At 44.3% G+C, this 23,304-nt stretch overlaps 1 protein-coding gene across 1 annotated transcript in view; it reads left to right on the forward strand.

Moving 5' to 3' along the window:
- The window catches only part of SEMA5A (semaphorin 5A), a 1,863,338-nt gene that overhangs the window by 1,089,854 nt on the left and 750,180 nt on the right, over positions 1-23,304 (forward strand). The window contains exon 10 of the mRNA XM_078687625.1: positions 17,550-17,685. Coding sequence (XP_078543751.1) covers positions 17,550-17,685 — 136 coding nt within the window. The remainder of the gene's footprint in view (positions 1-17,549; positions 17,686-23,304) is intronic.

Here is a 23,304-nt window from a genome sequence, read left to right on the forward strand (position 1 = left end):
GGGAAGACATGGCTTGGCAGTTCGGGCTGGACTGTTCCCATGAGGCACAGGGTCAGACTGATTTGCATATAGCCATGTCTGAACTGGGGTGGCAGAGTGGGCTAAAGAACGGTGATGGATTAAACCCAGATCTTTTGACTGGGTGTGAGTGTTTGATTGATTCAGATGCTCCGTCCATCACCACCCCCTTTTGTACCGGTTTTAAAACACTAGCGGGTGCCCACCCAGCCAGGGACTTTGCCGAGACCTCGATGAAATCACCGCCATGGCCGAGTTAAACAGGACGTCAGGCTGTGCATTGCCTGACGTGGGACGGGACTTCCGTTTTCCTGAGGGTAGCCCCGCGCCCACGGAATCACCCGGAAGCCGGATCAGGAGAGGAGTCGAGGGGAAGGTGGCATCTCGCTGAGCAGGACTCCCGTGTGCCGGTGGGAGCCCTGCGTGGTGCCCATCAAGGAGAAGAGAGTGGCTGAAGGTGCAGGCGGGGCTCCGTTGTTAGAGGAGAGCCCCGCACTGCTCAAAGAAGAAAACCGGAAGCCGGCGGAGTCCACCCTGCACTCCGGTGTCCAAAGGAGGAGTGTACAGAGAGCGAGTGGACCCCCACCAGAGGAGACTCCCCGCATCCGGAGACAGCTGCAAGATAGCCCGGTAAGTGAGACGGGCGGGGGAGGGGCTCCATCTGTTCTGTAGTCCCACTGGCCCAGGCAGAGTGACACTGCCTCTATCCTGAGCGGGCCCGGCGTTGCGGGCCGCTCCAACGTGACGGGCATAATTATTCAAGAAACCCCAGTGGGGGTCCACAAGCATAGCAGTGCCCTTTTCCAGAGCGGCCCCGGATGGCAGTGGGCCAATCCAACGGTGGGCAGAATTGGTTCTTGGGCGCCAGTCCGCGCCAACAGGGGCATACTTGTTAAAAGGACCCCGTGGTGCCTGGCCCGTATTTATGCCTCCAGCTGCCCCGATGGTTAGAGGGCAGCTGCCACCTCGAACATAATTATTGACTGGGCTAGAGGAGCCCGTGTCCTGGAGGTGGCTGTTGCTGAAAGAGGGCACATCATTGCTTTTAGAGCACCCGTGGCTCCAACATCTGGCACAATTTGTTCTCAGGAGGCACACTGGTGCCCATGCCCCCTGCCACAGCTGCCCAGCAATTAGTGGGCAGCTGCAACGTTTAGGCTGTGCTTATCTTTGGGATTCTCCAGCTGTCCCGTAACTAGTGGGCAGCTGCTAGGTTTAGGCCCCTCTTGCGCACTCTGCTTGTGGCTGCGTGCGCAGTCAGCCCAGACATTCTGGACATTGGGCATTTGAGCCCCATGGAAGGCCAGTTGGCCTTGGGGCGGTATCCTATGTGATTTTTGCGCAATGTGATTACCTAATATATTGGTGATAATAATAGCCTAATGTGATTTATGCGTAATGTGCAATGCATTTATGCCTGTGATACCTCTAACTGTGTTTTCATGATTAGGAGGTTGTTTTGCCTAGTATAGGTTATACTAGTGAGTTTGTGTCCCTGCGTGATCTATGCCTGTGGTGATTCATGTTGCGTAGTGTGTATCTACCTTTTACCAGTGGCTACTGGTTGTGTTCTACAATGGTTATTTTGTGCTACAATTATTCTATGTTCTACTAAGTACTATTTCTACTAAGTGCTATTTCTACTAAGTGCTCTTTCTGACGGTGGCCCATGTGGCCCTGTCCTGTGTATATAATCCCCTGTAAATACTGCCCAGTGCCAGTTGGCACAGTGTATCTGTGTGATTATGATCTAATGTGTTTATGGTAATACAAAGGCTATTTTTTATATATAACCTTGTGTGGAGTTCCTTTTTGTGGTGTGCCTAGTGTGTTACTGCTATGTGTGTGTTGCGCAAACGCTTTACACATTGCCTCCGGGATAAGCCTTACTGCTCATGTCACGCTACCAAGGGGGTGAGCAGGGGTTATCTTGGCGTGTAACTCCCTTGCCCTGACTAGAGTGGTGGTTTCTGCCTGGCTTTGGCGCAAGCCTTAGCCAACCAGAAATCCCATTTCTAACAGCGGCAGAGCAGCAGGTAACCCTAAAAGAAATGAGTGAAAGTCTCCTAGTAATCAGAGCAATATCTAATGCTCACCAAATGATAGTCAATCAACCGGCTCTTGAATACAAATTCAAGTAGTCTTATTCAGTATTGTCTCTATAAGTAAAAACAAGATGGATTAGAACCTTGCAAGTTATGAAGAAACAAGGAAGGACTGTTCTTGATACTATAACCCCATGCATCCACCATTGCAAAGGCGAACAAAGGGGTCCAACCAGTACTACTGGTAAGGTTTTAGATTTCGGTAATTTATACATTCTTTTCTTTGCTGGTGTCAGAACCACTTTCAGGGGATACACAGGGGTTACTGGACCCAAACATGGGGGTTGTGGCCGTTTGCTTCTCCTGTCACAGGGCCCGATATGCTATGGATCCTGCGTAACTGAGCCAAGCACTTGAATCTCAGTGGTTGCATGGGCTTTGAGGTGGAGGTAGGTGTGATGGATATGCAGGCACCAGGGTCAAAGCACAATTAGCTCACTATCGTCACCCTTGGCAATATTCTTGAGTCCCTCCATCCTATTCCAGTGAGGCTGGTTATTCGCCTATTTAATACTGGAGGTGACTTTCAGATGTGTCAATGCTAGTCCCCACATGTCAAGTCCCAAAACAGGCCTGCTGGCTTGGTACAGTCCTACCCAACCAGATGGAAGCTGACAAGTGGGGGTGGACTGGTGCACATCTCTGAGTCCCAGTCTCCTGATGCTAGGGTTCCTCAACCTTTTGTGCTCGTTCCCTGATGACACGTCGGGATCCCCAGTCTCCAGATGGCCCACATGTGTCGGACATTCTTCTCCACGGCTCCTCGTAATTGCGAAGTGTTTCTCACAGTCACCTGGCCACAACAATACAGAGCAACAACCTTGCCTCGCCAGTGGCCCTAATTTCCTCTGCACAAAGGAGTCCGCCCTTACTTCACTCTGGCCCCCACCTAGCAAAAGGGAGTCACTGACTGACTCTACAACAGGGCAATGGCCCTTGCTTCAAAGTGGCTCCAACTTCAAAGTGGCCCCAACTTGGGATATAGGGGTTGTTGATTTCCTCTGGAAAGGGACAGTGGTCCTTACTAGTTCTAAACAGACACAGCAGTCCTTACTTCAACAGTGGCATCCACCTGGCATACGGGGGTTGCCTACTGGCTCTGCACAAGGGAAATTGCCCTTACTTCACAGTGGCCCCCACCTGGCATACAGGAGTCAATGATTTCCTCTGCACAGGGATGGTGTTGCTTACTTCATGGTGGCCCCATCTAGGCAAATTGGATCGCCAACTGTCTCTGCACAATTCTGTCTGCCTTTGCTTTAACGAGTTCTCCCTCCTCACTACATTTTCCAGGCCCTGGACTTCCAAAATAGAAACCATAGGCCTCCATGTTATGTACCATGCACAAGCATCAAAAGCACATGCAAGTAACCATCTCTGTCCAACTTTATACACATTTACAATGTTATGAAAGGGGGAACCCACAGGTCTCACGGGTATATAACATGAACACCCACACATACATTCCAGGACGCACCCGCAAGTACCATTCCTTGTCCGCCACTTCATACATTCAACATATAGGTCAGGGATTAGTTAAATAGACAGCGGCGGAACTTTAGATGAATGGGCCAATAGGCACTACTCCAGCGATACAGGAAACAAAGATCTGTTCACACTTCTGATCACTATTAAACACAAACAGGTATGCTGCCACCCCTGTATTTGTCTCTACCCCTATGAGGGTAGCTCTTAGTGCGCCCCTATCGGTTTAACAAGACTGCATTACCATGAGACAGGCCTAGGTCATCGGCAAAAATGATTGATCCATGTTCACCAATGACCACAGTCAGGGCCCGATGTAGGTAGGCATTTACCGGTCTGTTTTTTCGTAGAACTGGTCCTGAAGAAGGTTTTTATTCAAACCCACAACCGAAACGCTGCGTCGACCTTTGTTCTGATGAACATTTTTAACGATTGTGTTTTTTGATGTTTTTATAAAGTGTTATTTGAATGTACTTATATTAAGGAGAGGTGTGGCGCCGCGGCCAGGGCGACTGACGCTGGAATCTGGGGACCACTGTTCGATCCCCGGCTCCAGCGGCAGGTTAGCCCAGCACCATGTGACTCTGGGCAATAGCTCGCTTAATCTTCCCGACGGCCCCCAGCGCCTAGAGACCCTTACGGGTGATTGTGCGCTTTACAAATGTGGACTTTACTTTTACTTTAAGTGATGTGTTAACCAGTGACAATAACAAAATCGATTATATGTCTAAATAAATTTTGTACCAACTTGCACAGCATATCTCCCTTTTTTTTTTCTCTTTCTTTTTTTTCTCTTTCTTTTTCTTATTATTCACGTATCAATTATTTTATTGTGGTCTTTATCAATTTTTATTGTTTCTATGTATTAATATGTATATGACATATATAGCTAGTTGACAACACTGAGTGTTTTTATTCTGGTGAAATTTTAATTCTCACATACACCAACGTAGGTCACAAAATTTGTGTGATTGGTATTGTTTAGAACAACAAGGTACGTAGTGCTAGTAGAGATCACTTTTGTGACTCATGTAGGGACCTTGCCACACATTTCTGCTTACTTTCTCCCTGGTCCCAGACCTTAAACAATAGGGGGCCTCTTTTATTTTTATTGAATGGGCGCTTTAAATAGTGCCACAGGCCCCTAAGAATTCGTTATTTACCATGTAATACTATTGCATGGTAAATAACGAATTCAGGTGTACATGCACATCTGTGCATGTACACCAGTGCCATGTGACACACAGACATGCCCTTAGGGCATGTACGTGTGCCACATGGCACACAAGCCTGACATTGGGGTGTTACAGGGTGTCAAAGTGACACCACGTTCCCCCTGGCAGGATTCGGTATTTACCGATTCGGTAATTACCAAATCGGTATTTGCCATTGATTCCTATGGGCTTCAAGGCCCATAGGAAACAATGGGAAATACCGATTCGGTATTTACCGAATCGGTAAATACCGAATCTTACAGATTCGGTAATTGAAAAAGAAAAATTACCTACATCTGCCTACTTCCAATTTACCTACTCTTAAATACCGAATCGGAATGATTCGGTATTTAAGAGTAGGTAAATCGAGATTACCTACATCGGGCCCTCAGTGTCCAGGGATCCCGATATCTATGCATGAGCAATTTGGGCTGGGGTGTACACCATACAGGGGACTTTTCCTTCCGCCACAACAGCTGGACATTCTGCCTACTGGAAAAAGGAGAGGAATGTAGGCTAACATGAACAATGCAGAAGCAAGTATTGAGCCTCAACCGTTTGATGCATAGAGATTAATTAAGGATAGCAATCAATTAATGGGTGAATATTCATATTTTTTTATTGCTGTTCTGCTTGGGTATCTTACGGTGGCGTGAATTACATCACGTTTTTCATTCTATATAGTGAGGATAAAACAGGAAATAACAGTTATTTACCATTAATGCCAGCAGTGTGTATGTAATGCTATATGAATTTGTGTATGGAAAGATTGACACTGCAGCAGATAAACAATAAGCAGTAGTTAGCTGGTTCTGACTAGCTACAATGAGCAAAAGCTAGAACCTTGGACTTCATTTTAAAGTGATAGTTTTGATAGTCATTAAATTAGAGGGATTGCATAGTTGTCACAGGAGTTCCAATGCAGCAATAAATGGCATGCAATTGCAACCCTCTAGCTATGCCTAAACAATATTTGGGGCCTCTATGAACTGAAACACCACAAACTACTTTCTCAAGGGTGCAGGAGTGGGGACTATTCTGAAAAAGTGAATTTTGAGTCATTCTGAAAGTGAACTTCTTACTATTGCCTATTACCCCACCTAGGGTATAGGCCATCATCCTGCTCAATGCTATATAGTCATGGGAAGTGTATCAGGGATCCTTCTGTAAACCATCTCCCTCCATGTATTATTTCTCTTTTCTCAAATCAAAACATGTTTTACTGAAAAGGCAACAAGATATTGTTGTAAGACCGGGCAAGGTCAATTTAATCACAACCAATGACCCCTTTGTGCCTCATTTTGCTACTGAACCTCTAGTAGTGTGGTGAGGTGACATTTGTTACTTGTAGTGATGACATGCCCTCAATTTGTGATAGCCCATAATTTTCCTGGAGTGTGTGGTTCAGTTTGACACTTATTCCTTACTAAGAACCCCTTGTACATCTCAGGTTGATGGATCCTTGTTGTCAGCTGAGGCGTCAAAATTAAATCTCAACATAAATCATTACCAATGATTCTTATTTTAGTTCAGTCAATAAAGAGAGTTAAGTTAAGTCTTGAAAATCCTGGAGAAAAGAATAGAATAGACACATTCTCATCCTTAACACAATCTGCTCTGATCCAACCCTGTTGTTCTGCTTCTGAAGCCTCATCTTGCAACCTTGATCTCTTCCCAAGTATTATCTACTGACAACAACATAAAGAAAGCAGTGTCCTCATCTGATTCATTGGTGAAACCTCCTTCAAATGTGTAGCCCACAAGTGCACAATATCGGGCAACTTCATCTGCATATCGATTCCCAAATGTAACATAATCGTTTCCAATTCTGTGAGCAGTACACTTAATTACTCAAATTTCTGATGTAACTGTAATGCATCTTGCAATACTTTTATATATGCCCCATTCTGAATGGGGGACCCTGAAGATATCATAAACCTCCTTTGTAACCATAACTGACCAAAATTATGGACCACACCAAAGCCCTATTGACTATATGTAAATATTGTAACTCTCATTTGTGCTGAAAGGCAATATGCTCTTGTAAGGGCAATCACTTCTGCCACTTGTACAGAGGTAACACCTTGAAGTCATAAAGCTTCCACCACTTCTTGTATTGTGCAAACTGCATAGGCTACTCTCAGATTTCCTTTGTTGTTTCTCAAACATGAGCTTCCACAAAAATAATATAATCAGGCTCATCAATAAGTTAATCTTTTATGTCTGGTCTTGGCTTGGTCCATACGTCTGTGACATCTAGGCAATCATGATCTACTTAATCCCCATCAATCTCATTCTTAGGAGTGGGTAATAGGTTGGCTGGATTCAAAATGCAACATCTCTTAAGTTTTACGTTGTCAACTTCAACTATCTGTTGTTCACATTTGCGGGTCTGCTGTTCATCAAATACTGTGTTTTAGTTCGGCTGAGCAATATCTACACTGAATGAGGAACCATCACTGTAAGAGAATGTCCCATCACTTTGCTCTCACATCAGTCAATACTGACACCAACTGCTATGTCAGCTGAGCAGTCCTGTGGCAACCGGGTCAAATGTAGTTGAAAAATATGCCACAGTTCTTTGTGAATCCCCACGCAATCGAGTAAACACTGAGAGAGTGCAACCTTCCCTCTCACTGCATAATAATGTGAACATCTTTTTGTAAACAAGCATTTCTCGTATCGGGGGACACAACAGTGACTTTTTCTCAGCTCTAGGAAAGCTTTCAAGCAATTGTTGTCTGATGGAAGCGGATCAGGCACATCTTTGTGCATCAGCCACTAGGTAATAGTTTGGTATCCACTATCTACAGTTGCCAACCATCCCCTGGAGCATTCTGACTTCTCCCTAAGTTCTTGGTGGATTCATAGTCAAAATCATTTCCACTCTCTCTTGTCACATCTTTCTCATTCTCTTCTTAGTTATGTGCCCCAAATACTGGACTTCTGTTTGGCAATATTGCAGTTTATTTGGGGACACTTTATGTCCATTCTTAGCCAAATGATTTACCAACACAATTGTATCCTGTCTGCAAGCTTCTCCTGTATTTGATGCCACAAGTGGCTCATCAATGCACTGCACCAGAATTCGAGATTCTTTTTCAAGATCTGATTAAAGATTGATGAACTCTCTGTATACCTTTGTGAAATTTGGCACCTGGCCAAAACACTATTTCTAAACACGAATGAGAGGAAGTACTGACTGTCCTCATGCAATGGAATAGAAAAGAAGGCTTGATAGAGACCCACAACCGTAAACCATTCTGCACTGCAATGAATCTGAAAATGTACTGTTGCAGGATTTAGTACTATGGGACAACATGGAACAGCTATGTTATCAATCTTTCAAAGATCCTGTACATTTTGATAATTCCCATTGGGTTTCTGTAAAGCCATATTAGGCAAAATTGTGATGGCTTCTAAGAATTTCCTTCAAAATTCTCTGTTTTAGCCTGCTTTCAATCACTGGTGTTATTCCTGCTGTAGTCTCTGGCGTCAAATTATCCTGTGGCGTTCTTGGTAAAATTGCATTTGCTTTCACTGTAATTCAGACAGTTTCTGCACCTTTAATCATTCTGATATCCTTTCCTATGAGATCCACTACTTCTGGATTTATTGTAACTTTCCAATCAGGAGGTAAATCCTCCACTGTTCTAACTGGGTACAATCTTACAGCTGTTCCTTGTTGGGCCATTTTAAATTCAACATCATCATTGTGAGTTTGTAATTCAACATTCTACTATGTTCACTAAATAGTGCAATTCAACTTGCACAAAAGATTGCTTCCTAATAGATTTATAGGAATAGAATCACATATTACAAACTGATGATTTTCTTGACATGAACCTATCTTTACGGGCACTTCCTCTGAAACTTCATTTATTTGTTTATTTGTAACTCCTACAGCTTTGTTTCCCAAGAGGGGTAGGTCTGGGACTCCCGCTGGTCTAACAGTGGATCAGGTAGTTCCTGTTTCAATAAGAAATAACACTTGGTGGTCATTAGCTTCCCCTTCTACAAATGGTCCACTTTGGTCTACCTCTACGACTGTGCCAAATAAGCAATCTTTCTTCCCCCAGGAACCTTCATTGGGAATTGTCAGAATCAAAATTCTAGTTTTCCAACATGGGAACTGTTGGAATGGGTTATGGTTTTGACATGGGTTTTGATTTGCTCTTGGTTCCTGACTTACATTTTTCATGTTATGTGGGGCTTTGGGACTTGCTGAACTTGCATTATGGGAACTTGTGACTTCCGTGGCATATGCATTCTTTGTGCAGGTACCTGAACTGGAATATTATGCATCTGAATTTGATTTGTTCCCTGCATCTGCTCATCACTAGTCACTCTATTAGGATCCTGTCTACACTGCCTCTTCCAATGCCCAATTTTGTTACAATAATAACAAGGTGTCGACTTCTTCAACATTGCAATGCCTATCCTTAAATTCAGATCAATCAGAGCACCTCTACCCTGTGAAACACCAACTGCTCCTCGGGCAACTTGACCTCTAGCTTGAAAACCAGCACCTTGCATTCCTCTAACATTCTCTCTGAATGACTGATTCTAAAATCCTTTCTGTGCCAGCTTTTTCTGTGCAAGCATTTCTCCTTCAGTCTTTTCTGCTTCATTTCTTGCTCATCACTACTGTATTATGCATACCTCATGATCTCATCTAATGGTTTGGCTGCCAAGAAATCACATTTTGCCGTATGTGCATAATGATCTGTGGTTGCTATCCAAGAACAAACAATGACACGAAACTCCCCATATCACATTTTCTCTGGATTTTCTTTTTCACTGTGTTGTTTGAACAATAATTAGTTCATAATAAGCATGCACTGATTCCTTTAGTTTTGTTGTATTCCTGTTGATTTTCAGCCAATCAATGTCTCTCGCTGGAACTTTTCCTTTCAAAAAGTGAATCACCTCATCATATTTTGTCATTACCACAGGTGAGGGTGCACGAGTACCCACATCTCTTGAAGGTTCAGAAAGTGGCCATTGCACAGCCCATTTGGCCTCCAATCTGTCAAAATCACTCCATTTGCGGATGCATTTTTCCAATTCACAATGTTCAACATCATCCCTTAAGATCTCACTGTCACAATAGATGCATCATCAAAGTGTGCCCTAAAACTACTCTGCAATGGAACACTCTTTGAAAGAACCATTTCTTATTTTCCTGTCAATTCAGTTAATATGCCATGTGTGGCATTTGCAAACCTTACGATTTCTGTACTTAAATATGCCAGTTACATTTCCTGATAAAGCTTCAAATGTAAAATGTCCGGACAACCTCTGATGATCTCCTCTAATTTAACCTTTAATTTCGTCACATATAAAGGTCTTCTCCTTTCTTGACAACCAGGTAGTCTCTCTGATCTCTCCACTCCCCATAGTTTTTTCAAACCCAGGGGGAAAATCCCATCCTCAAATTGTCCTCTCTCTCCCTGGGCAAATAGGTGTTGTAAAGACTATCCTCTTTCCTTCTCTCAATGATTGAACATTTTGCGGAGGCATCTAGGCAACTTTCTGTGTTCTGTGATGTTGGGATGAATCCTGTCGTAATTTCTCCTCCTACAGCTCCTTGAGCTTCAAGATTCGTAACAATATTTATTGGGCAGTCACAAGTGGCCTTTTTAATATCTTTGTTGTCACAACCTGTGGTACTGGTAGAGAAACAGTCATAATTGAAGCAGTAACACATGTACGTATTACAGTATGAGCCACTTCAATAGGTGCATGTGCAATTTGAAGTGCTGGAAATGGTCTCCCAATCTGAATTATACTCAGTTTGACAGGCGCTGCACCCACTGTAGTACTAGTATTTGTATCACTATCAGTATTTGTTGTATGGGGCCACTTGTGGTGGACGTGAAGCCAATAAAGCATTCAAAAATATAATCTCCTGAATTATTACCAGTGTCTGTTATTTTTTTGCAGCTTATTTTTCATTTTTCTGTTTCTGATTCTTTTTGACTTTTTTGTTGTTATAACTGGATACATTCTAGCTCCCGCAACTATACATTTTCTCCACCATTGCTGTCCTTCGTCCCATTGTGCACCTACGTAATTTTGCACAGCTTTCTTCGCCCCTGCTCTGATATTTCTCCTTCTCTTTAGCATGAGCTGCTCATGCCCACACATTTAAAGCTTCAAACTGTGTGGATCTAGGAGGTGGTTTCATCTCATATAATTTCTCCCTGATATGCTCAATGGCCTTTAAATTGAATGTACCATATTATGGAAATTTTAATGGACCCTCATTTTTAGTAATCTTGGACCATTCATGAAGCCATAAACATGTATCTAGTCTCACATTTGTTATCATGTAATGAGCTGGCTTATCCTCCAGTGGCGCCTCTTCACCTTCCCTAACTGGTACTCAGACATCACCACTCATCAAACCTGTAATGGTTCTAAAACGTTTCATTTTTGCAATAAAACAACAATAATCGGACCATATTCAAATTCAATGTTTTTATTGCTTTTTTCTAATTCTGTATGCGTTAATCTCTTTCTTCAATCCTGTTACAGCTTTAATACTTGAAGACTCGTTAACCAATCTCAACACAACACTTTCGCAACAACTGACCTATGTTAGCGCATACCAAAAGCAGCATGACAGTACACCAACTAACCACTATCAGCGTGATGCACTATGACGTATTTCTTCACCCTTCGCATTGGTTCACCCTTGTTTACAATTTATTCATACACAAATTGTACAACTCTAAGAAAGCATAATAAACAAATAACTTTGTCAGCTCCACTTAAGAAAAATCTATGTATTTCAGTCATATAAGAAAACAATCAGAAATAAGGTTTTGACACCCTCCAACTTCCCTACACCTATACACACATGCACATATGAAATCTCAACCAGCGGAAAATCACTCTAACTGATTAGTAGGCTCCACTAGCTCCAATCAATATTTGTACAATCACAGCAACGTTATGCTCCTTATCTTAATTGTGCCATTTGATGGTGCCTCACTAATATACACCACAGATAAATAGCAACACAACTTCAAATATTTATTTATTTATATCAGGATTTTCAACAACCACTTCAACTACTCAGCATTCAGGGCCAGATGTAGGTAATTCCGATTTACCAACTCTTAAATACCGACTCATACCGAATCGGTATTTAAGAGTCGGTAAATTGGAAGGAGGCAGATGTAGGTGAAAAATTACCAAATCTGTAAGAGTCGGTATTTACCGATTCTGTAAATACCGATTCTGTATTTCCCATTGATTCCTATGGGCCTTCAATGGGAAATACAGAATCGGTATTTACAGAATCTGTAAATACCGAATCCTGCAAGGGTGCAGGGGGTGTCACTTTGACACCCTCTAGCACCCCAAGTACAGGCTAGTGTGACATGTGGCTCACATACATGCCCTAAGGGCATGTCTGTGTGTCACATTGCACAGGTGTGCATGCACAGATGTGCACACACCTGAATTCGGTATTTTACCACCCAATAGGATTGGGTGGTAAAATACCGACTCTTAAGGGCCTGCGGCACTCTTAGGAGTGTCACCTACATATGGATTTACAGAATCGGTATGTTTACCGAATCGGTAAAATACCGAAGTGGTAAAGTTAGACTTCTCATAAAGAGATGTCCAAGAAACTCAGTACAAAGTCTCTTCTCAGAGAGTCAGGAAAGGGAACGCATCAAATGTGCTCTGTGGAAGGAAGTTGTAAAGTCAAATCAAATCTCTATCATTGAATCTGCCTAACTAGTCTAAGAGCACTCACTAATATAAACACATGTTATTCATGTTCCAACATTAATATTCATTCTTCTTCGTGTTGACCAATAAGATTTCAGCACTTTCCTGGGCACAGGTGTATTTCCCATCTTCTCACCAGAGATCAATCGTCTTTCAACCATCTGTCCTTGAATATTGCGGACACATGCTTTATTTTTTGTAATATCATCTTCCCATGAGTCATCCTCCCTACCTCTAGTTGTTCTGTGATGTGAACCTCACTGTCAGCCGTCTAATACAACAAATGCCTATTCATTAACTAATATAGTCTCATAGCCTTATAGCCCTCCGCAACCGGGCTATACTCGCCACTAAAGCCCCACTCCAGTGTTAAAAGCCCGAGCCAAAGGCGAGGGCCTTTAACAAGGGAGCAGGACTTTAATGCCAGGATAGCCTGGTTGCGGAAGGCTATAAGGCTATTAGAATAGTTCACCACTAGAGGGCAGAATGTTCCAACAAATAAAACAAAGACCCACAAAGCCCCAGGGGTTTGGAATCCCCTCGGGTTCTGTGAGGCCTATGTGCACAGCTACAGCTATGAAGGACAACATTGGAATGTTGGAGCTCCAGGCTTCTACCGGACATTAGAAGCCCAGAGTACTCCATTGTTTTCAATGGAGCTCTCGACATTCCAATGCTCTAATAAACAGTATCTTCTGAAATGGAAACCTCTGAAGGGAAGAAAAGAAAAACAACGTGCAAAAATGTTTGTTTAAGTGAAAAACAAGCATTTCAGTATTAATGGGTCTTCATGTTAAAACATGATATCATTACATATATCAACTTAAAAATTAAATCCTGGCACTACTAGGTTTACTTGCCTATATGTTTTAAGTATGGTTGCCTACTAACATTTTTGCATTCAACATACTTCATATTTAAATCGTAAATTCTTCACATAGAAATTTTCACAAAGCATTTGGTAAAAAATCAAATTTGCGTTAGCAGTTTCACCTTTTATTTCAACTGTGCTAGTGACCAAGAAAGTGACACTGAATAGCCATGCTCTATAAGGAAAAGAAACGTTTCACCATTTGTTAATTAAATGTATTGTTGTACTTCATAAGCCCCCTTCTAAAGGGGGTGGTGAAGCTGATTTTCATTGCTGTGGGTGGCTTAACTCCTGACATTACTCCGAGACGGCAGTCCACTCACGCCCTCGGATGGCCACCGCCATTCCCTGATAAGTAGTTTTTTAAAACGTCCCCTGGGGCATCTAACTATACCGAGCATTTCAATCTTGTGCCAGACAACTGTTTAGGTTTAAGGACATAAATGCAACGCACATCAATTGTCAGCAGTTTTACTGTCTCGAAATGGGAAACATCATTTACTCCGAAGGCATCACCACGCATAACGTTTACCACGCTACACTTACCACGTAAACGTTTTTCCAACGCGGGTGCCTTCCACGACGGTCTTTACCACGCAAGTACGTTCTGCGTGGGTTGGGGAGAGACGTGGTATTCCTTACAGTCGTTCTGCGTGGGCTTGGGGGGGGTGGGGGAGGCTTGGGGGGCTGGGGGGAAAGCTCGGGGGGCTGGGGGGAGGCTCGGGGGCTGGGGGCTCGGGGGGCTGGGGGGGGTCTCCCCCCCCAAAAATAATAATTGTTTGAATAAATTTTAAAAACGCACATTATTTTTTAAGTATAAGGAAAAAGCCTCCTTCAAAGACGTGCAGGGTACGTCAAAATAGCAGTCTTTTTTTTATTTTGGTAGACGTGTTTTGACGTTTGTTTCCATGGTGGATGGAAGTAAGGGCTGCTGGTGAAAGACGTGCAGGTAAGACGTTTTTTTACGCGTGGTATAGTCCTTCGTTGTAAATACCAGCGTGGTAAAGCCACTTGCGATGTAAAATTCGCGTGGTAAAGCCATGCGTGGTAATTGTAAGCGTGGTATAATCATATATTCCTTGAAATGAGTGTAGTTGCTGCGTGTCTGCGGGTTTATCTATCCATTTATCTGGCTTTGGCTAGCAAAGGACCACTCTGTGGCTTATGCCCGAGTTATATGAAAGTCGAAAATGGAGTAAATCTCTCTCTTAACTCACTCCCTGCCACAGCACGCTCGGCTTATCTTTCCCCGCTGCTAAGAGCATTTTTATTAATAGTAGAGCAGCTCTAAAAGTAGCCCATTTCCTTGAAGTTCATTTATTTACGATAGCTCGGTGCCAAAACAAAGAGTGATGTCCTGTCAAAACGTTTTTTTACACAGACCTTTTTATATACTTTCACACATGCTATTGAAAATGTGACCCAACACAGAAGTGGCACTCTATGGGAGTTTTACTTTAAAAAGTGTGCAGAAGGGAAGGCCTGGGTCAGGAGAGCCCAATGAAGAACAACAAAGTATTAGAGTATATTTCAGAATCCTTAAGTGTTGTAAAACTGCTGTATGAGTCCCGATCGCTGCTGTTTATTTCAGCATCCATATAAGTTGTAAAACCGCTTTATGTTTTCTAGATGTCCTCGTGCACTTGCAGATTGGTTTTCTCTCCCTTAGCACGTCGTAACTTTTTCCCTGTCCCACGACTTTTTAAACCCCGATAAATCTCTCCTCGCTGCCTTCTCTTCTCCTTTTTACTGAGATCTGGTGTTTAATGAATTTCCACTTCTCTGACTTGATTTGTTATTGTTTCCTTCGTTCAATAACGGTTCACTGACATCGTCAGTCAACTTGGATGCAATATATTCTGTTTTAAAGGGCCTTACGCTTTTTTTTAACAACTGTGTGATAAGTTTAGAGAGAATTGCACTAGGTGCATTCCTCCTTCACAACTACAAGAACAAGCATGTGCAATGCAATCGGTCTCGCCTTTGGGACCTTATATGTATTTAGCTATGCAGCACATTAGCATGGGTGCTGAAACATCTATTGTTCTTGAACATGGAAGGAAAGTAAGCACCGAACTGCGTGACAGCCAGGTATGGGAACATATGGAGAGACATTTTGCCTTTCAGCAGGAAATGGTATAGTCCAAAGCTCTGTTTTTCATATAAAATCAGGGCCTTCGGTGGTCATATCACTGAAAATACAAGATTAAAAAAAAATATTAATGTCTACTGGTGCTTGTGGAAGACAAGTTCTATTGACTGGAATCTAGAGAATGCTAAGGTGAATCTGGTGTTTTACTGACCTCTGCTGGTCTTTTTCTAACAAGAAAATTAAATAGAGGCAGTTGCCAGAAAAAAATTCAAAACAGAAAGTCCCTCAGCAAAAGCAATTCTGGTATTTTACTGACCTCTACTGGTCGTTTTCTATCAAGACAGGTAAATAGAGGGAATTGAACATAATAAAAGTCCCTAAGCGGATGCAGACATGTCCTAGGGCTGATATCCAGAGCCCACAAAGTACCTACACATATATGCATATACTAAAGTATATACAAGAGGTCTCGAATGCTCGACCTAAATACAGCAAAATAGGGCACTGTTTCCACTAAATACAGACAGCAACAGTTCCCGAACTTGAGCCCTGGGTGACTCACAGTCGTGCCTATCAGTTAGAGCAACCAAGAACATACAGGGGCTTGCAGCACCGCTCACTGCTCACTACTGCTTAATACCTGTTCCTTTACTGAACTGTTTATTTGCTTGCTTTCTATTTGACAGCTTTCCTAGTTTCAGCCTGTTCATTTTGTGTTTGTCTCTCCAATGGAGCATCGTCTCTTTACCATCTCTTTGATTGGCTGCCTTCAATGCTTCCAATGCTTGCTTGTATGGAACTACTTTTTTCTTTTTGTTTAAACACACTGAGAGTGTATGTGTTTTCCACCTGTTTCCCTTATGTGCTTTCCTCCCCCTAATGTTGCTCTCGCACACCCATGTGTTACTCTCTCTCGCACATAATCTTCTCCCCGGAGCTAATGTCTCTCTTTTTTGCCCATGTGTTTCTCCATTTGCCCCTATGTTTCTCCCCCTGAGTGGTTATCTCCCCTCATGTTGCTTCTCCCCCACCCAAACCCCTCATCCGTACTCCTTTTTTTATTCACCAATCCATCTCGGAACAGTAAATACATTTTTTTAAAAAAAGCTTGTGTTCATTATGCAGGTCGCATCAAAAGACATTTATAGCCCCTGTACACAATGGTTAAAAAAAAATGGCGAAGCCAATAGGTCTCATAGGCATGGTCTGTTGGCTTTGCAAGTGCTTGTCTTATTTACATTCCACTAGTATTGCTTTGGTTGAGGATTTCTACATTGTGACTAAGACCAGGAGGTTAACTTTGCTCAGTCACCTCCCGCATTACCACTAAAACAAAGGGGGTTATTTGCAAGTCCCTTGCGTGGCTCGTGCGTCACTTTTTATCCCATAAAACGGGACACACCAGAAAAGTCACGCACGAGCGGCGCAAGGGGCTTGTAAATATACCCCAAACCATCTACATTGTCTGTTAAGTATGACTTACTTTGCATCCCCCTTAGACACACCAACAAACCAGTGGTATGCATTGAGGAAAACAATTCAAGTCTTTACTGAAATGCATTGGGGCTCAGATTCCCACCCCACCAGTAAATAACTCAACCATTAACGTCAAACCCGGTATCTCTGCTCCAGTATGCATCAATGTGAACCGTGTACTTGCACATTCCTCTGCATGTTTTAAAATACTTTATTGCCCACTCCCAGGGAAGAGCCATGATGGGGCATAACCAAGGCACACATCAAACCTTACTGTGCGTGTCCGCTGCTGCTTTTAAATTATAGGTGAACACGCACATGGGGCTATTTCCAAATTCGATGCATGACAAATTGTCAATTGATATGTGATCATTTAAAATGGTATTTTGAAAACAGCTAGCCAATGGTGTGTTTGCACAAGGAATGGCGTTGAACATGTTATGCTGCCCTGTGTGATTCTTTTGCAGGCTTGTGTCTGAGAGGAATGTTGTGTTGTGTTGTGAGACAATAATGACTCTTTGGTTGCACGTTTTTTTCAGGAACAGCATCGCGGCTTCGGCAGTTTGTGTTTTCAACCAGAGCGCCATCGTGCAGGCTTTCAACGGACCATTCAAGTTCCAGGAAAACTCCCGCTCCGCCTGGCTGCCTTATCCCAACCCCAACCCTAACTTTCAGGTACGGCCAAAGAGATGATTGCACCAGACAGCGATATTACATTTGCCTTTGTTTATTGCATGTGATAAAGAGGGAGGTGTTGTCATAGAGGCATCTAAACTGTTGGCCTAATGCCACCACTATATAGTACAATAAAATGTCAAAACAAATCATTATAAAATACTTATTAGGGAAAAGGAATAAATACAATATTAATTAAAACGCAAATTATTTCATTAATACACATACCGTGGATATTTTAAGAGAGGCGTGCAAAGAGATTCTTTAGAAGAAGAAATGTGTAAAAATATGTTTGGTATCCATCCAGATTGTGATCCTTAGAAGAGCTAGTTCCTTATCTCTTGTTCTCATTCTCTGCACTCGCGCACTGGGAAGCATAGCAGGCAGAGCATTGGAAGTCCCATTTGGAGAGAGAAGTTCACACTGAAGCTGCTTTTAAACTAATCAGAATCAATTGTAGGATGTTAGGATCACAGGGACAGACAGAGACAGAGGCAGAGACAGATAGAGGCAGAGATAGAAACAAATAGAGACAGGCAGAAACAGGTAGAGGCAGAGACAGATAGAGACAGAGATAGAAACAAATAGAGACAGGCAGAAACAGGTAGAGGCAGAGACAGATAGAGACAGGGACAGACAGAGGCAGAGACAGATAGAGGCAGTGACAGATAGAGACAGAGATAGAAACAAATAGAGACAGGCAGAAACAGGTAGAGGCAGAGACAGATAGAGACAGGGACAGACAGAGGCAGATAGAGGCAGAGACAGATAGAGGCAGAGACAGAGACAGAGACAGGCTGAGGCAAAGACAGACAGAGGCAGCGCCAGACAGATAGAGGCAGAGACAGACTGAGACAGACAGAGATGAAGACAGAGATAGAGGCAGGGACAGATAGAAGCAGATAGAGACAGGGACAGAGAGGCAGAGACAGATAGAGACAGGCAGGGAGATGGAGGGAGATGGAGGGAGATGGAGAGGGAGACAGAGGGAGGCAGAGGGAGACAGACAGGGGGAGACAGAGGGAGGGAGACAGGAGGAGGGAGCCAGACTGAGGGAGGAAGGAGACAGATAGAGGGGGACAGAGGGAGGGAGACAGAGGGAGACTGACATAGGGGGAGAGAGGGAGGGAGGGAGCCCCAGGGAGACAGACAGAGGGAGGAGGGAGTCAGGCAGAGGGAGACGGACGCAGGGAGACAAAGGGGGGGACAGACATAGGGGGAGAGAGGGAGACAGGCAGAGGGAGGAGGGAGACAGACAGAGGGAGAGAGAGGGAAGGAGACAGCGAGAGAGAGTGAGACAGAGGGAATGAGACAGAGGGAAGGGGAAGGAGGCAGGAGGGAGACACAGGGAGTGCGATTGGGAGACAGACACAGGGACACAGAGGGAGGGGGACAGAGGGAGGGAGACAGATGGAGGGAGGAAGGAGACAAACAGAGGGAGACAGAGGTAGGAGGGTGACACAGGGAGGGAGACAGAGGGAGACGGACGCAGGGAGACAGAGGGAGGGAGACAGACAGAGAGGGACAGAGGGAGACAGACAGAGGGAGGAGGGAGGGAGACAGAGGGAGGGAGACACAGAGGGAGAGAGACAGACAGGGGGAGAGAGACAGAGGGGATAGATGCAGGGAGACAGAGGGAGGGAGACAAAGGTAGGGAGACAGAGGGAGGGAGACAGAGGGAGGGAGACAGACAGAGAGGGACAGAGGGAGACAGACAGAGGGAGGAGGGAGACAGACAGAGGGAGGAGGGAGGGAGACAGAGGGAGGGAGACAGAGAGGGAGAGAGACAGACAGGGGGAGACAGACAGAAAGAGACAGACAGAGGGAGGGAGACAGAGGGGATAGATGCAGGGAGAAAGAGGGAGGGAGACAAAGGTAGGGAGACAGAGGGAGGGAGACAGAGGGAGGGAGACAGACAGAGAGGGACAGAGGGAGACAGACAGAGGGAGGAGGGAGACAGACAGAGGGAGGAGGGAGGGAGACAGAGGGAGGGAGACACAGAGGGAGAGAGACAGACAGGGGGAGACAGACAGAAAGAGACAGACAGAGGGAGGGAGACAGAGGGGATAGATGCAGGGAGACAGAGGGAGGGAGACAAAGGTAGTGAGACAGAGGGAGGGAGACAGACAGAGGGGGACAGAGGGAGAGAAGGAGACAGCGAGAGAGGGAGGGAGACAGAGAGAGAGAGTGAGACAGAGGGAGTGAGACAGAGGGAAGGGGACGGAGGAAGGAGAGAGGGAGACAGAGGGAGACAGACAGAGGGAGGAGGGAGACACAGGGAGGGAGACAGAGGGAGGGAGGGAGGGAGACAGACGGAGGGAGGAAGGAGACAGTCAGAGGGAGACAGACAGAGGGAGGAGGGAGACACAGGGAGGGAGACAGAGGGAGACGGATACAGGGAGACAGAGGGAGGGAGACAGATGTGGGAGCCAGACAGGGGGAGGGAAAGGGAGGGAAAAAGAGGGAGGGGGACAGTGGGAGGGAGACAGAGGGAGACAGACAGAGGGAGGAGGGAGACAGACAGAGAGAGACCGAGGGAGACGGACGCAGGGAGACAGAGGGAGTGAGACAGACAGAGGGTGACAGACAGAGGGAGGAGGGAGACAGACAGAGGCAGATAGACAGAGGCAGACATACAGAGGGAGACAGACAGACGGAGGGAGACCGTGGGAGACAGACACAGGGAGACTGAGGGAGGGAGACACACAGATGGGGACAGAGGGAGGGAGACATACAGAGGAAGAGGGGAGATGGATGGATGGAGGGAGACAGAGGGAGACAGACAGAGGGTGAGAGAGGGGGAGGGAGACAGAGGGAGAAAGACAGAGGGAGGAGGGAGATAGATAGAGGGAGACAGAGGGTGATTGACGCAGGTAGACAGAGAGAGGGGGACAGAGGGGGACAGAGGGAGGAGGGAGACAGACAGAGGGAGACAGAGAAGGGAGACAGAGAGAGGGAGACAGAGGGAGGGAGACAGAGAGGAAGGGAGACAGAGGGAGGGAGACAGAGGGAGGTAGAAGACAGAGGGAGACAGAGGGAGATGGACACAGGGAGACAGAGGGAGGGAGAGAGACAGAGGGAGGGAGGGAGGGAGGGAAGGAAGGAAGGAGAGAGACAGACAGAGGGAGAGAGAGCGGGAGATAGACAGAGGTAGACAGACAGAGGGAGGGGGGAGACAGACAGAGGTCGACGGACGCAGGGAGAGAGACGGAGGCAGAGGGAGCGAGGGAGACAGAGGGAAACAGAGTGAGGGAGGGAAAGAGAGATAGAGATAGAGAGATGTGTGTATGCCGGGTCTAGTAGCTCAGTGGACGAATGTACTCGCTGCAGGGGGCTTTGTTCAACCACATGATCCTAGTTTTTTTTGGCTCTAGCCCGGCTCCCCTAACCCACTGACCCCGCCCCCACCGGTGCGGCCCTCGGCCACAATCCACACTGTAAATTTGGCCCAGAGAGAAAGTTTCTGAGTACCCATGGCATAGATTGTACGCTTTTATCTATAACTTTAGATATGCACCAGCTGCAGATTGCATTCAAGGATTTATTTGTATATTTAATAAAATTCCTATCTAATTGTAAAGTTGGATATTTATTAAAGATAATGGAAATATAACTTTTAGAAACGTTCCTTTTCCTTACCTTGACACTGCCTGAAGCTCTGGAGACTAATTTCCATTAGCTCTTCAGTCACTGCCCAGCTTGTACATGGCCTAAATGATTAATGAAATCGGTGTGAAAACTGCCCTTAGACCAGGACAAAGGGCTGGAAGTATAAAGGTGTTTTTTTCCCCTGCAGAGAGACCCGGTGGGATGGGTCACGGAACTTAATTAATTTCAGAGACCCCTGCCCTGTCACACGTAAATGTAAGATGTTCGTGAGAAAGGCCCCAGCCTTTGTCACCCTAGTCAGACTGTCACCAGGAAAGCAACATCCACAAGTTCATGCATCCAGGAGTTAGGATCTGGATAAGTAGAATCCCACCATTGTCAGGCAGATTGTAGGGCAATCATGTCTATCAAGAAGAAACAGTTGTTATGAGTTATAGTATTGATCCTCAACATGATTAGTTATCCTTCAGGATTTATATGTGTATCAAGAGCCCAGGAAAGTGTGTAACCAATATTGAAGAAGCATTGGGGAGAAGGCAAGTATTTGAACCCAATCTGCAGTTTTTGAGTGACATTGAGGGCAATGGTCAGGTGTTCCTTCTTTGGATGCCATCTAAGAAAATTAATGGAGTAATGTATGAGTCAAATAAAGAATAGTATGGTGGAGTCTGAATGTAGTTATGGAGGTATCATATTGTGCCCTCAAAAGAGAATAAACAAAGTTCCACATTAATTACCTTATTAAGCTTTAAGGACCATTTCTTGGCCCAATCTAAGAGACTATCTTCTATAGCAGTGTTTCCTAAACTGTTGTTCTAAACTCACTGGTAGGTTGTGAGTTAAGGTTTTGGGTGGGTTATGAAAGTCCAATCACTAAATAAAGATGCTTTTAAATTCTGTATTTATCTTGCCATATTTGCTGTGCTTCCAGGACAGAGGTAAAATGCCAGGTTATGTCTTCTGACAAATTGCTGCTTATGTTTTTAACATGGGGATTGGTGTTTACAAACTTCTCTCACTTTGCAGTTGGAGAAAAAAAGTAAAGTTTATTATGTCACAATCTTGCTGCAGCATATGAAGTGTTAATCAAAAGGCGTCGGAGTGCCATTTTTTTGTAATACACAACTGCTGATGAAAAGCTGATAGAAAGAGGGTATATTGAATGAGGGATCTTTATGTAAAGTTGAATAGATTACAGATTTTAGTAAAGGGTTGACAGCTGCATCAGTGTTAAGAGCATATTTTCAAGTTTGTAAATATTTGAAAAACGGAGGATGTGGAATATATTCATTCATCTTGAATCTCCAGAAAATATTTCAGAGTCAAGGTGAACTAGTCGATGAATAAAATGAAGATCAGAATTACCCCAGGAATGTTGTTTATTCCCAGACGAGGGAATGTCTAAGTAACACAAGGATTTTGAATTTTGAATTGGGCACAGACATCCTACCATAGGAGACAGATACCCATTAGAACTAACACCTTGGAGATGACATGTAGATTTGGTGAATTGGAACAAGAATAAATGCTGCGGGGTCTTGACACATGTATATGTAAAAGTTGACGTTAAAGAGATATCCTGAACTAAAAGTATCAGTCTTTAAGCTAATGCAGCCCAGTAGTAGTTCTGAAAATTAGGTAAGTCCCAACCTCCTATAATTAGAGGGCGCTAGAGAAAGCTGATCAAATGTTGTGTTTTTTATGGGCGCAAATGAAAGAAGCGAGAAATGCATCAAATTGTTTTAAAAGGGACTGGTGTACATGCACCAGTAGCATCCTAAATAGATCCAAATTCTTTGGTAAAAGGACTAGCTTATTATCATAAATTACTGTGCCTCAGCTTCTATTGCTGGTAGGGATCCCAATGGGCACTTATGATAACAACATTGTTTGCATATGCCATCACATTAGAGTCTCCCTTGGGGAAGAAGACCAGGCCATGTGACAAACCCACTCAGAGGCGATGGCCGTTTCCAGTGGGAGTTGGCTGCTCACTGAGGGTGAGGCTCA

Source organism: Lissotriton helveticus, chromosome 4_1 (assembly GCF_964261635.1).
Source record: "Lissotriton helveticus chromosome 4_1, aLisHel1.1, whole genome shotgun sequence".
Lineage (NCBI taxonomy): Eukaryota > Metazoa > Chordata > Amphibia > Caudata > Salamandridae > Lissotriton > Lissotriton helveticus.